We start from the raw sequence: 16,042 nt of genomic DNA on the forward strand, positions 1-16,042 counted from the left end.
ATGTGGGTGTTAAACTTGTTAGGGGAGGGATTTGAGAGGGAATTTCCTACGATTCCAGGACGACATATTTATAAAAGATAATTGTGTTTCTAATTAAAAATGAGACACATTATGCTTTGCTTTCCTTTATGTCATTCTGAATCGTGTTCCAGATGCTTTGTGATGATGCTTGCCACTCTGCAACAGTACATTTAAAGCTCCTGCTCCTTAAAGGGGAACTAAAGTGTAAAATAGAACAAAGCTAGAAATGCTGTATTTTGTATACTAAACATAAACATGAACTTACTGCACCACAAGCCTAATCAAACAAATGATTTATGTTTTCAAAGTTGGCCGCAGGGGGTCACCATCTTCTAACTTTGTTATACATCTTTGCAAGACTAAGACTGTGCACATGCTCAGTGTGGTCTGGGCTGCTGTTGGAAGGGTTACGCTTAGGGATCGTCATAAATTATCAAAACAGCACAAGTCAAATAATTTCTGCCATAGAAACTGATACAGCAAGACTGATTAATAATCAGAATATACAGACTGCACTTGGTCTGCGGGTACAAATCTCTACACGGTCGCCGGCTGCTCTACAGGGAAACAAACAAAGCTGCTCAAGTTCTGGTGGGGGGCTCCCACCGCTGTTTGAAAGTATGATTGTTTCCCTGCAGAGCAGTTAGGGACCTTTAAGATGTATTTTACAGCTGTCTCTTCCTTTTCCTGAGTCTGTGCCTGACAGGGTGCTGCTTTGGCATCTGTTTCCTTGCAGGATGCTCCACTTGACCCCAGGAAACAGAAAGCCTCTTCTTGATCCTATTATTTTAGGTTCCTCCCGTGACACTCTGCCTTTGCGATCTTCCTACCAGCTCTGTGCTATGCAGGATCCTTCTCCTATGCCTAAGCCTTTTTAGATCCTGCTTTAAAGTCATGCTTTTCCTTTGCAACATCTTAATGCCAAAATCCTTTGCTGAGTCCTCCTCCCAACTGTGTACCCTGCTATGACTGAGTGTCCTAGTGACACGAAACGCGTTAGGCGTGAGATGTTTATATAAATAAGATTTTTTAACTTTTACTTATTATCAGTCTGATCTATTTGTGACCTACTAGAGTGCCTTGCTCTAACATTTGTTTATCTACATACGGATTGTCCGCTCCCTTGAGCTGAGGGCCTGGGGCAGGAGCACTTGGGCCATCTACTTAAATTAGTGAGATACTCCATTGGCGAAGTTTTATGCTTGAACATATATATTTGGCTTACCCTGCAACTGACGCCATGCGGATTCTGATTCTGTGAATTGCTGTATCTTTGGAGAAGGAAAGCTACAGAAGCAGTTTATTGCCAATAGATTAGCCACAATAGTGCAAGCTATAACACTATATTTATTCTGTAGAATGTTTTACCATACCTGTATAAACAGATCTAGACACTGTCTCTGTTTATTTAGGATAGCAGCTGCCATATTAGCTTGGTGTGACATCCCTTCCTGCCTGAGTTTCTCCCTGCTCACTCATAGCTCTGGGCTCAGATTACAGCAGGGAGGGGAGGAGAGAGAGAGAAAGGAACAAACTGAGCATGCTCAAGCCCTAGCCCTGGAGGTTTAAGCTGAAAACAGGAAGTCTGATACAGAAGCCCATGAGTACACAATAGAAGGAAAGAAATGTGCTGTTTCTTTTGACAGAGGACTCATAGCAGCATTATTTGAGGATTTACTGGTGTATTTATATATACCTTTCTGATAAAGCTTACTTAGTTTTAGCCTTTCCTTTAATGCCTCCTACACTCTCCACCAAATTTTCTAAATAATTTTTAATGACTTCTACATCTAAGACTAAATGTGCCTATTGCATTTACAAACCTTGCTCCATTTACAAACTGCGCTCTAGATTACCTGTCTCCTCTGACCAATATGATTTTATTCTGCCATTGGACATTCTTCAGTGTGAACTCCGCTAGATCTGTTCTCTAGTTTGTTAGCCAGTGCTTTGTGTAGTTGGCCTTACTCTCACCTCAAACTAGAACTGGTAGAACTCTTGAGTAAAGTCCAACCAGTTCTGTCGGACTCTAAAACCAGTCCTAACCTCATAACAATTTGATTTAGTTGTCATGCTCAGCATTTCTTCAGCATTATCTTGTGCAGGTTCTTCTTCTTAGATGATGTTGAGTCCAGTTGACATTGCTTCCTTATTGTATGTCTTACCTGATCTTTTGTTTAGATGGTCCCATTCTCTTGTTCTACCTCTAAATTCAGATGATTAAGCCTAGAGATTAAACTGACTGCTTCTGGAACCCAGCATAAATAAGGGAGGACCCATCAGTCATCCAAAAATACCCCTGCAAAGTGCCTTAAAAAATCACCATCAATATAGGATAATACATAGGATGAATATCACCCCACTGAGACTAAAATCTATGGGTAAGAGGTCAATCTCCAGATGCTGGGTTCTTCCACCTACTAGGGGCATGTCCTGTTGTATACAACTATTGGCCCAAAGTGGTAAAATACCTCAACAAACAAATCCTGTTACCTTGAACCATAACCCCAGAAGCATGTTTATTAGGCCTAGTAGGTTACATAGTTCCCTTGAACAAAACCAGAACTCTGCTCAGAACATTATGTTTTATGCTAAGAAGCTAGTTGCAATGAAGTAGATGAGCCCCCAACCACTGACTACTCAACAATGGGTGCAACTAATAAACAACAAACTGCCGTTGTTAAGTTAACCTAAATAGCCATATGTTGCCCCCAAAATTTCAAACCCATGGTTGGAGGCCAACCCAGAGGCAGAACTTCAGGTCTAATAATACTAATCATTTAATGATAAAGTCAACAATGGGCATCATTCCAAAGCCAACTGTTGGTTTTCTACCACAAGCTTTGACTATATCCTGCTATTTGTGGCTTGCTGTAACATTGTTGACCCTCATTCTGTAACTGTCATAACACTGCCTGCTTTTTGTTGAAGTTATGTTTTTGTTGTGTTGCGGAGAAAATGGAAAATAAAAACAAACAAAAAAAACCCTCAGAACCGACGGTCTAGCAAAAGCTGGAAAAAACAAGCAAATATCCAAAAAACCCTTACTGTCTAACATTCACTAAATATCTCCAAAATAACACAATGCCTATCATCATTTAAAGGAGAACTAAAGCCTAACTAAAGAAGTAGGCTAGAAATGTTGTGCCACATTCATCTTAAAGTTCTCCTTTAGATTAAGGGGGTTCTTTATCAAAATCCAAAACGATCTCATTATTTTCTGAAATCGACTCTGACCAAATCTGCACGGGTTATTTCCACTAATTTATCAATACATTTTACCTAAAATTTCCTGTGCGGGCAAAAACGAAAAATTAGAATCATACGATTGTTTTGGATTTTCCGGCCAAAAACCACAAAATTGCATGAAACCCAGTGCAGATCAGGAAATCTTTGGGTCCTCTCCCATTGACTTATACACAGCCTCGGCAGGTCTGAGATGCAGGATTGTCAGATTCTGACTTTTTCCATCCTAAATACCCAAAAAAATTCGCCTAACTAAAGAAGTAGGCTAGAAATGTTGTGCCACATTCATTTTAGGCAGTAGTTCTCCTTTAAGATAAAGGGGTTTATTTATCAAAATCCAAAACTATCTCATTATTTTCTGAAATCTACTAACTAATCGGCACGGGTTATTTCCTCTTATTTATCAATACATTTTACTGAAAATTTCCGGTGCAAGAAAAAACTAAGAGAAATATTGAAAAATTTGAATCATACAAATATTTTGGATTTTCCGGCCAAAACCCACAAAATCTTTGGATTATTGCACGAAACCCAGTGCAGATCAGGATATCTTTGGGTCCTCTCCCATTGACTTATACACAGCCTCGGCAAGTCTGAGATAATGGATTTTCGGATTCTGACTTTCCATCCTCGTGGTATAATAAATCCTGAAAAAAGGTGCGTTTTTTTTTTCCACTAAATATTTGGACTTTATAGTCAAAAAGCTCAATTTTTTCGAGTTTTTGGCATTCAGACTTTAATAAATAACCCCCTAAGTGTACACCAAACAGTTTTAAAGCTAACAAGCTCCCAGGATCTAGAGATATTAGACAGCACTCCCCCTCTATTAAGAATGTGCAAATATACAACGGCATTATAATCCACAGAATTCAAAAAGAGGTCAGCCTGAAGCTATAAGGCTTGTATAAAGATACGGCACAAAGAACACTGAACAACAACCATAATGATCTCACAGACTATGAACTAACTGAAAGACACAGCACTTGGCATTTCAAATTTCTAAAATAACGCCAAGGGGACCATTAATCATGAAGAAACCTCAGTTAATGGGATACTGTTTTTTCAAAACACATCAGTTAATAGTGCTGCAGAATTCTGCACTGAAATCCGTTTCTCAAAAGAGCAAACAGATTTTTTTTATATTTAATTTTGAAATCTGGACTTGTTAGTTTCCCAGATGCTCCCAGTCATGTGACTTGTGCTTTAATAAACTTCAGTCACTCTTTACTGCTGTACTGCAAGTTGGAGTGATATCACCCCCTCCCTTTCCCCCCCAATACAATAGCACCATACCTCAAGCCCAAACAAACATGTATAGAATGGATACTATCATCACATTATTGGAAATGTCACACCCCATTGCTTGAATAATGTTCTGCAGTACTGCTCATTTGCCACCTTTCCATTAGTTAACCTTCCTGTTTCCAAAACTCTTCGCTATCGCATTTTTGAAACAGATCTATTAATTTCTCCACTATAAATAAGAGCATGTCCGACTCTTCCAGGCAGACAATCAATGTTTTTGCCCTGACTTTTGGCACCCAAAGTGCAATGAATTAAAAAATGTGTCTTGAACGTTTCTAAAACATGATTACGCTGCTCTTTAATGTACGGACGCAAGGAGATTAACAAGATAAAAAAAAGAAATCCGCTTCTGCAAGCAGAAAAAAAGGAAACGGTAAGTCATATTCACCGAAAAATGAAGTCACTAAATGAGTTAGTGAATGTCGCCAGTGTTTTAAGGATTAAATAAATGCTTTGTTGGATGAGAGACCCCCTTCAATTAGAGAAAACAAACGTCCACAATAAAAGCACAAAGATCTCTGATTCCAGAAACATCTTGAAAGCAGCAGAAAATCTACACAGTAAAACATCAAACAACACAAATACAACTTATTAAGTGTTCGAGAAAACATTTAAAGGGCCTTTAAGTTAACTTTTAGTATGCTATAGAGTGGCCAATTTTAAGCAACTTTTCAATTGGCCTTCTTTATTTTTTTTAAATTATTTGCCTTGTTCTTCTGACTTTTTCCAATTTTCAAATGGGGGTCACTGACCCCATCTAAAAAAACAAATGCTCTGTAAGGCTACAAATGTATCGGCATTGCTACTTTTTATTACTTATCTCCTTTATATATTTCAGTATCTTATTTAAATAAGGTGCATGGTTGCTAGGGTAATTTGAACCCTAGCAACCAGACTACTGAAACTGCAAACTGAAGAGCTGCTGAATAAAAAGCTAAATAAACCACAAATAAAAAAAAAATGAAAACCAATTGCAAATTGTCTCAGAATATCACTCTCTGCATCACACTAACAGTTAACTTAAAGACCAATTCGAACGATATTAGCGTACGATTGAACGATTTTTATTCAATGTGTAAAGACTTAGAAAAATGTTGAAGAAGGTCCCCATAGGCTAACATAGCACTTCGGTCGGTTTAATTTGGCGAAGTATTGAAGTCAAAGTTTTTTTAAAGAGACAGTACTTCGATTATCGAATGGTCGAATATTCAAACTGAAGTCGAAGTAAATTCGAAGTCGTAGAATCCTATTCGATGGTCAAAGTATCCAAAAAATTCCAAAGAATTTTTTTCTTCTAAAATTCCCTCTGATTCACTTCGACCCTTAGTAAATCTGCCCCTAAGCGTTAACAATCAGGTTCTCAACCTTTAAGAGATATTGGTAAGTTGTCCAGCCAAAACAAAGACGTAGAAAAAAAAGAGTCCAAAATCAGTTCCTAGAAATCAGCAGACAAGTCGAACTGTCCAGCACAAATCTATCAACCACAGAGAAGAATCCCACACATGGATCGTACTTGCAAATATTCTGAGGACATTTAAAACAAAGACTTTCTGAATAATGTCAGATTTCACTCATCAATCACTTATCAAAAATATATTCTGAGTGACACATTTATTTTTGAGTTGTGTTTTCCATGACAGTTTTCAAGTTTTTTGTTTGCTTTTTTTAAAAATTTGAATTGTTTGAGATTTCCTATACCCCGACCCTGGAAATAGCTTGAATCTGAAAAGAAACCATCTAAAACCTGTCAAGGTCATGTAGGAGTCAATGGCAGAGGTCCCTTGAACCATCTGAAGATGTTAACAGCCTCCATGATGTTCGAGATTTATTCGGAGGGTTTTGCCCGAAAACATGAATAATTCAAGGGATTTCAGTTTTTTCCCACCGAAAACTCAATTAATTCAAGTTTTCTGGTTTCGCACCTCGAACTCCCAGAATCTGTTTTTTGCCATTCGAGTTTTTTCTTAAATAAGATACCATTTGAGTTGAGAGTTCATTCGAGGTATTAATAACTCTAACCAGTGTCGGCTTGGGACACCAGGGGCCCACCCTAAAACCTTAGACCAGGGGCCCACCAAAGAACCATAGACCAGGTGCCCACTCTCAGTACTATTATTATTCTTCTCCTCAACAACCTCTATTCTCATAGTCTCTATTCTTTACATACTATAATCTATTATTATAAACTCGTTGTTCTCAAAGAAATAAAAAATAGCCATGAAATAGGCCAAATGTTTAGCAGCTCAAGGGCCCCCTGACACCGGGAGTTTTCCTGGTATCCCGGTGGGCCAGTTCTTCACTGACTCTAACACTTGACCTTTGATGAATAACCCCCATAAACGATGAACTAGAACAATGGCGTGACATAAATGAATTACCAGAAGAGACGTCCAAAAAGCAACACTTGGCCAATATTGAAGATTCCTTGGTGTCATCTTCAAATACTTCCCATTCACTTAAAAAGTTTATTATGTACATAAGTCAAACAAGAAACAAAGAGATTTCTCAACATTCAGCACATCGCTAAAAGAGCAATGATCAAATCACTCACCTCCATTATTTTATGGTCTAGCAAAATTCTCAAGAAGATCGAAAATTCACAAAGGCTGAGCACGTAACTGTTATATAGTGATCTACCAAACTCCCAAGATCAGGAAGCAATCAGAACTCACAAGGACTCAACACCATCTATTTTCTAGTTGTCATCCAAATGTCCAAGGGCAACATTGAATCCCCACAACCAGCCTACCCTTTGGAGCAGTGATCCCCAATCAGTTGCTCTCCAACCCCTTGGATGTTGCTTCCCGTGGCCTCAAAGCAGGGGCTTATTTTTGAATTCCGGGCTTGGAGGCAAGTTTTGTTTGTATAAAAACCAAGTGTACTGCCGAAACTAACCTTCTTGTAGGCTTATAGCCCACATAGGGGCTACCAAATAACCAATAACAACAATAACAGCCCTTATTTTATTGCACCACCCAAGAACTCTTTTCATGCTTGCGTTGCTCCCCAACTCTTTTTACATCTGAATATTGCTCTTTATGGTTAAAGAAGGTTGGGGACCCCTGCTCTGGAGTCTACTTATCTACCACACATCCAAGATCCAGAGAAATCGCAAACATATCATAGACAAATACTATATAAATATTTTTTAATTCTCGGAATTAGATCCTTCAAACTAATCTTCCATTAGAGATAAAATCCAAGGATTCAACAGTGTTTATCTTACTGGAAATTCAAGATCAACCAACAAACTAGTTGCCTGTACATAATATTAAACATTCATTCAGTAACCCAACAGGTTCACAAATATGGACAGCACCCAGGAACTTAATTTATTATACATTAAATAACCACAACCCAGAACAATGAACACCAAGGAAAGTTCTCTCTATGTGAAACAGTTGCATAAAGAGAATATATCCAAAAGTAGTTGACTGATAAAGCTTAATAGAATTAAACTAGAGTTGGTGCAACAAAGAAACTGACCTTAAAGGATTGGACAAAGGTCCACAGTAGAATCCGAATGGTGTATCCCTGCCGCAGGAGTTTAATAAGACGGGCAGCTCTGAAGAGACGCAAGAAGCTGAGGTTGATGAAGCTGTCCTGGAAAGCACAAGATATGGTAGGGTATATAGGGAAGAGAGTGAAAGGGAGGAAATAAGAGTTAGTAATGTCAGATAAAGCACTGGCTTCTCAACTAAGAAATAAATAAAATCATGACTAGAAAAACCAGATCCTGTGAAATTACGGCAAGAACCAGATTTTCTACTTTCTGCCCCGTGTCCTTCCACAGTAACTGAGTATCGACAACACCGAAGCTGTGGAAGTCTGGTCAGGCAGAAGAGCAGAGGGACCTTATTTTAAAACAAATGTAATAATATTTATGTATGTGTTTTTCTGTTCTTGCTGGCACATTTCTTGAGAGTGGCATTTCTTTTATGGCGGCTTAGATGCTGACAGAGGTACAACCTTGAGATTCCTTTCACCCTGGCTAATGTACTTAATTTATTTATCTGTTTGGGAAACAAGAAACAGACCAAATGCACTGTATTTGGAACAAGCAACAGTAGTGTTTGGCACATGCATAAGCGTGGAGATTTCACCCCTCTATGAACATGAATTTGTACATACTGTATATAATGGACAATGGGATCAGGAACAGGGGCGTAACTAAAGAAGAAGCAGACCCTGCGGCTGCAGGGGGTGGCTAGGAGGTATAGGGGCCCCATGAGGCCCTAATTCATATACCGTATATACTCGAGTATAAGCCGTCCCGAGTATAAGCCGAGGTACCTAATTTTACCTCCAAAAACTGGTAAAGATTATTGACTCGAGTGAGAAATGCAGCAGCTTCTGGTAAGTTTCAATCAAAAAAATCAGAAATTGTTTCTGCTCCCATTGGAGGTGCCAGCGTCTCGTTTTTGGATGCCGGCGAATATTCTTGGAGACTATTCTTAGACGCCGGCGACCGTTTTTGCGCTTGACCCGAGTATAAGCCGAGGATGAGTTTTTCAGCATATTTTGGGGGCTGAAAAACTCGGCTTATACTCGAGTATATACGGTACAGTTTCAATAAATATTGGTAGAAATTTTGTGGGCCGGAAAAATTCGCTGTGGGGCCCAGTAATATGTAGTTACGCCACTGATCAAGTGGTATGTTGCTTTGCATGCTATTTTTTATGAACTTCCAAAATCTAAACACAGAATCATTTTTTTTAAAGTTTTTGCACCAGTGCCCAGGTCCTTCAACTGCATCGCTGCCACTTGCCATAACATACCAGTCACCGATATTCTGCCCGGAAATGCAGAGTTGTGCAGTAGTCTTGGTTGTGCCGTCTTTCTGTTCCCAGCATGGCCCAGAAGCAGTGCACATACATCTGGTCTCCAATATTTGCAGTTCTGGAGCAAGCAGTTGCAGTTGAGGGAGCCTGTGCACTGATATAAAAACTATAAAGCTGACAGTTGGGGCTTTACTTCCCCTAAATTATCCTCATATTTTTGCACGGCTTGAAGAAATGTCTCCCTAGCATGAAGGGGCAAAGAGAAAAATAATAACACTAAGGTGCACATTTACTAAGGGTCGAATATCGAGGGTTAATAAACCCTCGAATTCGACCCTCGAAGTAAAATCCTACGAATTCAAATATCGAATTCGAAGGATTTACCTCAAATCCTACGATTGATCGATCGAAGGAAAAATCGTTCAATTCGAAGGATTTTAATCGATCGATCGAAGGATTTTTCTTCGATCAAAAAAACCTTAGAAAACTGATGGGGAAGGTCCCCATAGGCTAACATTGTACCTCGGTAGGTTTAAACTGGTGAAGTATGTAGTCTAAGTATTTTTTAAAGAGACAGTACTTCGACTGTCGAATGGTCGAATAGTCGAGCGATTTTTAGTTCGAATCTTGTAGTCGAAGGTCGTAGTAGCCTATTCGATGGTCGAAGTACCCCAAAAAATACTTCGAAATTCGAAGTTTTTTTTTTACTTCGTATCCTTCACTCGAGCTTAGTAAATGTGCCCCTAAAAGCTTTCCGCTGACACAATCTCTCTGCAACTTTCCAAGGTTTCTATTTTCTACAGTGTCCAAAATTGAAACTAGAGAATTATTAATGAATGCAACTGTCATTATTCATTTTGCTTATAGTTAGACTAAAACGGTACATGACATACACAACATCATTGTTGTTGGGATAACTTCAAACGTAAAAAGAAACCATCGAAATCCACTCAACTGTGGTTAATAATTCTGTGAGTTCCTCAACCTAACATTTATTTTACAGCTGCAAACAACATCAACCCATGCTGCAAGTCACTGAGAGATTTCACCTGCTCTGATTGGCTGATTCCAGCATGGGTCAGCAATTTGCAATGGGCTGCTTGCATACAGCATGGCTGACCTGCTTGCAGCAGGGGAAAAAATTAGATAAGTTATTATAGGGTGATCTCTGTAGAAGTGTTATGGCTAGTCTGAGATTTTCTATAATACTCTAATAAAACCAAAGGTTTGTCACTGGTATTAAAAAGAGGAATACAAAAATAACTGGGAAAGGAAAACTGGTCTCTGTTTGAGGTAACCCATAAGCTGCTAGTGTTTGGCCAGGACAAGGCAACATGCAGAGCAAGAAGCACATACAAAGGGTTGCATGCAATGAGGGTAGGAAATATATATATATATATATATATATATATATATATATATATATATATATATATAGTTATATATATAAGCAGAAGGTGTCAGGTGTATAACAAATACAATTGGGAAAGAGAAGAAAGAACAGAACAAGGGTAAGTGAGTTTATCAGTGGGAACTATGAAAGGATGTTGTGTAACTGTTTCAAGGTTTTCCTATATCCCGGTCATGATTCATATAGAACTGGTATGTCTTAGTCACTAGGACATGTTGAGTGGCTTCTTCAGTTCAACAGTTAAAATGAAGAAGACACTCAGATGAGTGGTAATATGTTTTCAAGATGACTCTGTACGTCTACTTGACTTACTACTATTAGATGTAGAAGTCACATTAAGGGCCAGATTCAGTCTCATGTGAAAATTATTACAATTTTACAGTTTATCAAGTGAAATCCTATGGGCCAGATTTAATTTCAGGCAAAAAAAGCAAAGTTTCTCCTAATTTAGTTCCAGATGTTTTCCCTTAGACCTCAATAGAGTTTTCATGTGATGAACTGTGAGATAAGATTTTCTCTTTGAATTGAGTCTGGCTCTATGGGTAAATCTGGAATTGTCTTAGGAGATACACTTTTCTCACTTGATAAACCATAAACGAAGGTTTTCTAATGGAATTGAGTCTGGCCTGTTGTTTTGCCAAGGAGTTCTGAAGAAAAAAAAAAAAGGATGGATGCAAGGAGATGATGGGCTGGAATGAAAGAGATTTGTATAAGATATAATAGATAAGGAGATTATGAATGGTTCACAGAATGGGTATAAGGGCAGAGACACACGCTCAGATTTGAGAGAGACAAATCACCAGCGGAATGGCAATTTGGAAAACGAAGCGCTCCAAGTGCCATCCCGCCGGTGATTTAAATTCTAGCCAGCGGGATGCAGTTCGGGGAGATTAGTCACCCCAAAAAAGAGCCGATTTATCGCCGGGCGACTAAATCTCCCCGAATCTTCGCGTCTGCCCTTCAGGGCTGGGCCAAGGGGTAGGCAGAGTAGGCACGTGCCTAGGGCGCAAAGCTGGGGGGCGCCAGGCACGTACCTCCTCTGTCGCCTACCCCCAGTCTGTTACCACCTCTGCCCGACTCTCTCTGCCCTTTTCTTCTTTCTGCGCTCCCGCGCATGCGAGAATTGGCAATTGCGTGTGGTCTCCTGTCTGGCAGATCGTTTCTGCCCTTTTCTTCTTTCTGCGCATGCGCAAACACAAGTTCGTGCGCATGCGCAGTAGCGCAGAAAGAAGAAAAGGGCAGAAACGGTTGGGCAGAGAGGGGACCGCACGCGAGCACCAATTCGCGAATGTGCACTCGCGCTGAGCCGGCGTCGCGTCGGCCCGGCTTGCCTAGGGCGCCCGTGCGGCGCGGCCCTTACCCTAAAGAGTAGATGGACATCAAGGGGGTTATTTACTAAACTCTGGGTTTTTTTGGGCAAAAACTCTAATTTTTAGAGGAAAAAAAACTCGAATTCTTCCAGGTTTATTATACCACAATGCTGTAAAAAGCTCTAATCCATAAATCCGCAATCTCAAACCCATCAAGGTCATGTATAAGTCAATGGGACATGTCCCTATCCATATTGGAAGATATTGTGGTTTAGCGTTATATTGAGGTTTTCAGGCAAAAATCCGAAAAATCATATGATTCAGGAAAAAAGTAAGATTCGGGTTTTCATATGATTTTATTGAGTTTTTTCCCAATATGATTTATTCAAGTTATTTTATTAATAAAATGGGAAACTTTTTTTATTTAAAATATGAGATAAAATCAGATTTTAATAAATACCCCCTGAAGAGAGAGATTATGGACAAGAGAAGACCAAGATAAGAAGAAGACATAGAATAATTCTGGGTATGTATGAAAGTTTCAGAAAGACAGAAAGAAGAAAGAGAAAGAAAAGAAAGTTTGATGAGAAAAACAACGGAAGACAGTAACAGAAGCTGGAAGAAGAATGAGAAGTGTGATTGAGCAAGAAGAGTGCGGTTATCGACAAACAGAAAAATAAAAGGTGGGTAAAGAAGGGAAATCGAAGTAGCAGATAAATATTTGGAGGTGTCTAAAGGTATTAGGGGATTGTGGGAAGTTGGGGAGCTCAGTGCACAGCCTCTGACATGCAGCCAGTAATGTTTATGCATTAGGTCATAAATTACAAACCAACCGGGTTCTGCGATGCAGTTGTAGATGGAAGAGATTAGGAGATTGCGGCAAGAATTTTGCGTGGGATCAGGTGGGGGTTTTTGGAGAGGAGGAAGGAAGGAATAGGGAAAAGGGGTGTAGTTGGCATGAAGACATAGACCAGTTTCATGGATGGACACATGAGATTCATAGTGCATTTTGGTAATTTTTTGCCGAGGGCCCATAATATCAGAGAGACAGAGAAAGAAAGAAAGAAAGAAAGACATGAAAAAGACAAGGCAGAGATACGGTTATCATTACAGAGGAGAGAGAGAGTCTCATGGACATTGTACCCCCCACACAGAGTGCTGTTTTCCCTTTTATTGAGAATATCAAATATCCCCCCCCCCACACTCAACAATCACAAGAGTCACCGGCCACATAGAAACTCACACAGTTCTGTACCATGTTCACCCAACACATGTATTTTACACCGTACCATACTCTCCACAATGTGATCACTCAATTCTTTACAGTGTTTGAAAAACCCAAAGTGGGAAAAATGAAAACAATTTTATAGACAGTTGTTACAATGGTGTTCCCTCGATGCTTCGGTTAAAGTTAGAATTACAAAGAAGGTGCATTAAGTTGAATTAAATGCACATTCAAAAAAGTTTACCTGGTGACAAGCAAGAGTCCTGCTAAACAAGGGAGGCTGTATCAAAGGGGGTTTAAGTTCCCCTTTGATGCTCAATGTTTACAATTGGACCACTAGATGAATATACAGTATTTAGAGCAAAATGATGTCACCACACTGATCTTAAAGGAAACATAGATTAGTCCATTGAACGGATGAAAGCTTTGGTCAGAAAACAACGATCTTCATTTAGGACACATGAAGAAATAAATATTATCCCTTTAATACCTCTCTCTTGTAAAGGAGGCATATTGTTCCTTTAATACCTCTCTTGTGTAGGGAAACAGCAAGGTAGAGGGCAATGGAATGTGGCCCCTCATATAGGACCCAGCAGTGTCTTATAGCATTCAGCATGTCTTTCTTCTTTCCAAAATTAGAAGAGTTTGGGAGATAGCCCAAAAGGGCAAGCAAAGGTCCAGACTAGGATAAGGGGAAGCACAACTAGAAACAGCCAAAGGTCAAAGGTGGTGGCACAGGATCAAGGCTGAAGGACAGGCTGGGGTCATCAGAAGAGAGAGGAAACTATACAAATAAGATAGTGTTAATTATAAGAAACCAGCACAGAGCGGAGGCAAGCTTGTATTTACAGTCAACTAACTGATTGCATAAGTAGTAGGTGGAAATAATTAGATCAGCTCATTTGCTTGGTTAAAAAGAAGAAGCAAAAACAAAAAAAAAATGGGGACAGAAACCAAAGCAGCAGTCATAAAGGGAAAGGGCAGCACCTCCTGCTGGAAGGGAGAGCAAATAAAGAATCCTAACAGATTCTAATCTCAGGAAAAACCTTTAAATACTCCCCAAAACCTCTAGGTCACGCAAGACTGGTTGTCCAGTGCAGAAAAGCAAAGTATGGGGTTTCCCAAGCAAGTCACAGGGGGCATTAGTTCACGTGGACAGGGTAGTAATGATCTCAACCCAAAGGCAAGGTATGAGGGACATCAAGGTCTCAGGGCAACAGAAACCTCAGGCTAGATCAGGGGTTAGCAACCTTTACTATCCAAAGAGCCATTTTGCCCCCTCTTCCACTAAAGAAAAATAGTCTGGAGCCGCAAAACATAACACAGCTGATAAACTTTTAAAAGTTTTTTTAATTTTAACCGTTACAACAACAGAATACAACAAACAGAAGTGCAGTGTGTATATGTAGGCCTACTTTGAAATAAATTAAACACTGAATAGTCTTATTAAATGCTAGTGTTCTCATCTGTTTAATGTGACTTCTGTTTCTGAAGTTCCATGCTGGTCTTCCCTCTCTTGTCTTGAGTGTGTGACCACGGTAAGGACCATGATGAATCATCTTGCTGCGGCTCAGTCTTGCTTGTCACTCCTGGGACGTCTATATAGCCCTCGCACCTGCTGGCGGCTTCCTAAGTGTGCGACCGCGGTAAGCTAACCACTAGCTTACCATGGTCGCACACTCAAGAAGCCGCCAGCAGGTGCGAGGGCTATATAGACGACGTGACAGGCAAAGCCACAAGACTGAGCCAGTCAAGGCTTGCTTGTGAACGAGGAGAATGCACTCAAGTTGGAACTAGGATCTTAGCAATCACAGGCCCCAACACAGAGTCATGGAAAGATATAGGATGGATAAACTTGCTGCAAGGTAGAGAAGATAAAAGAATCTATACTCGTGGGTTGCACAGTGCAGTCCCCCCTCAACATGAGACATAATCTGGGGATAAGGACAAATTGTCCATCAAAGTGTTCACCTAAAAAGGTACAACCATCTTACCTGGATAATACTTGAACTGGGAACTGGCACTTACATATTGTGTCTGTAAATTACCCTCCCATTTAGACTGTAAGGTCCTCCATTCTTTTATCCTACTGTTAGAGAGATCTCTTTGTAACACTAGAGATCCCAGCCATCCTTGAGTTCACACTCCCATCATCCATGCACAATCTGGCACATCTATTGGGATCCACAAACCCCCTTTTCATTATTTATGCATTAGACCTTCTGTTACCCAGCTACCTGCCTCCTCATCATCCTGCTGCTGTTCTACAACCAGCACCTGTCCCAGCTATTTCTTTCTCATTGAGCAATAGTGATGTACAGGTCAGGCTTTTCCCGACCCACACCGGCCGACCACCCGCGCCCGCCTGAACAAGGACTTCCAGGTTCCTTTTATAGACGGGCGAGAGGCGCGCATCTATAAAAGTTCAACCCGGAAGTTGGAAGCCGACATTTGGATGGTCGCGGGGTGGGAAGAGCAGTCAGAAGAGCTCAACCCGCCCACAACCCGGAAAGGGAGGTGCGAGATCGACCCGAACCCGCATGACCTACAGGTAAATCTGCTGGTCCTGCAGTTATCAGCCGGCCCACACATCACTATTGAGCAAGTGACTTCTCTCAGAAGATAGTCAATCTATTTTAATGTTGCAATTTACTACTCAGTGTTTTTAACCCCACTTAAAGAGCTCCACTCAAAGAGCACCCAGCTATAGAGCAAATATCCCCAGGAGCATTGTACACTGGAG

The 16,042-nt window shown here is 40.2% G+C and overlaps 1 protein-coding gene across 9 annotated transcripts in view; it reads right to left on the reverse strand.

The window, feature by feature from the left end:
• LOC108710372 (voltage-dependent P/Q-type calcium channel subunit alpha-1A) overlaps positions 1-16,042 on the reverse strand; it is a 172,918-nt gene that overhangs the window by 41,626 nt on the left and 115,250 nt on the right. For all 9 annotated transcript variants that reach the window (XM_041587298.1, XM_041587299.1, XM_041587295.1 and 6 more), the window contains one exon: positions 8,059-8,175. In XM_041587298.1, the coding sequence (XP_041443232.1) occupies positions 8,059-8,175 (117 nt within the window). The remainder of the gene's footprint in view (positions 1-8,058; positions 8,176-16,042) is intronic.

The sequence above is a fragment of the Xenopus laevis genome, chromosome 3L (genome assembly GCF_017654675.1).
Source record: "Xenopus laevis strain J_2021 chromosome 3L, Xenopus_laevis_v10.1, whole genome shotgun sequence".
NCBI classification, from domain to species: Eukaryota; Metazoa; Chordata; class Amphibia; order Anura; family Pipidae; genus Xenopus; species Xenopus laevis.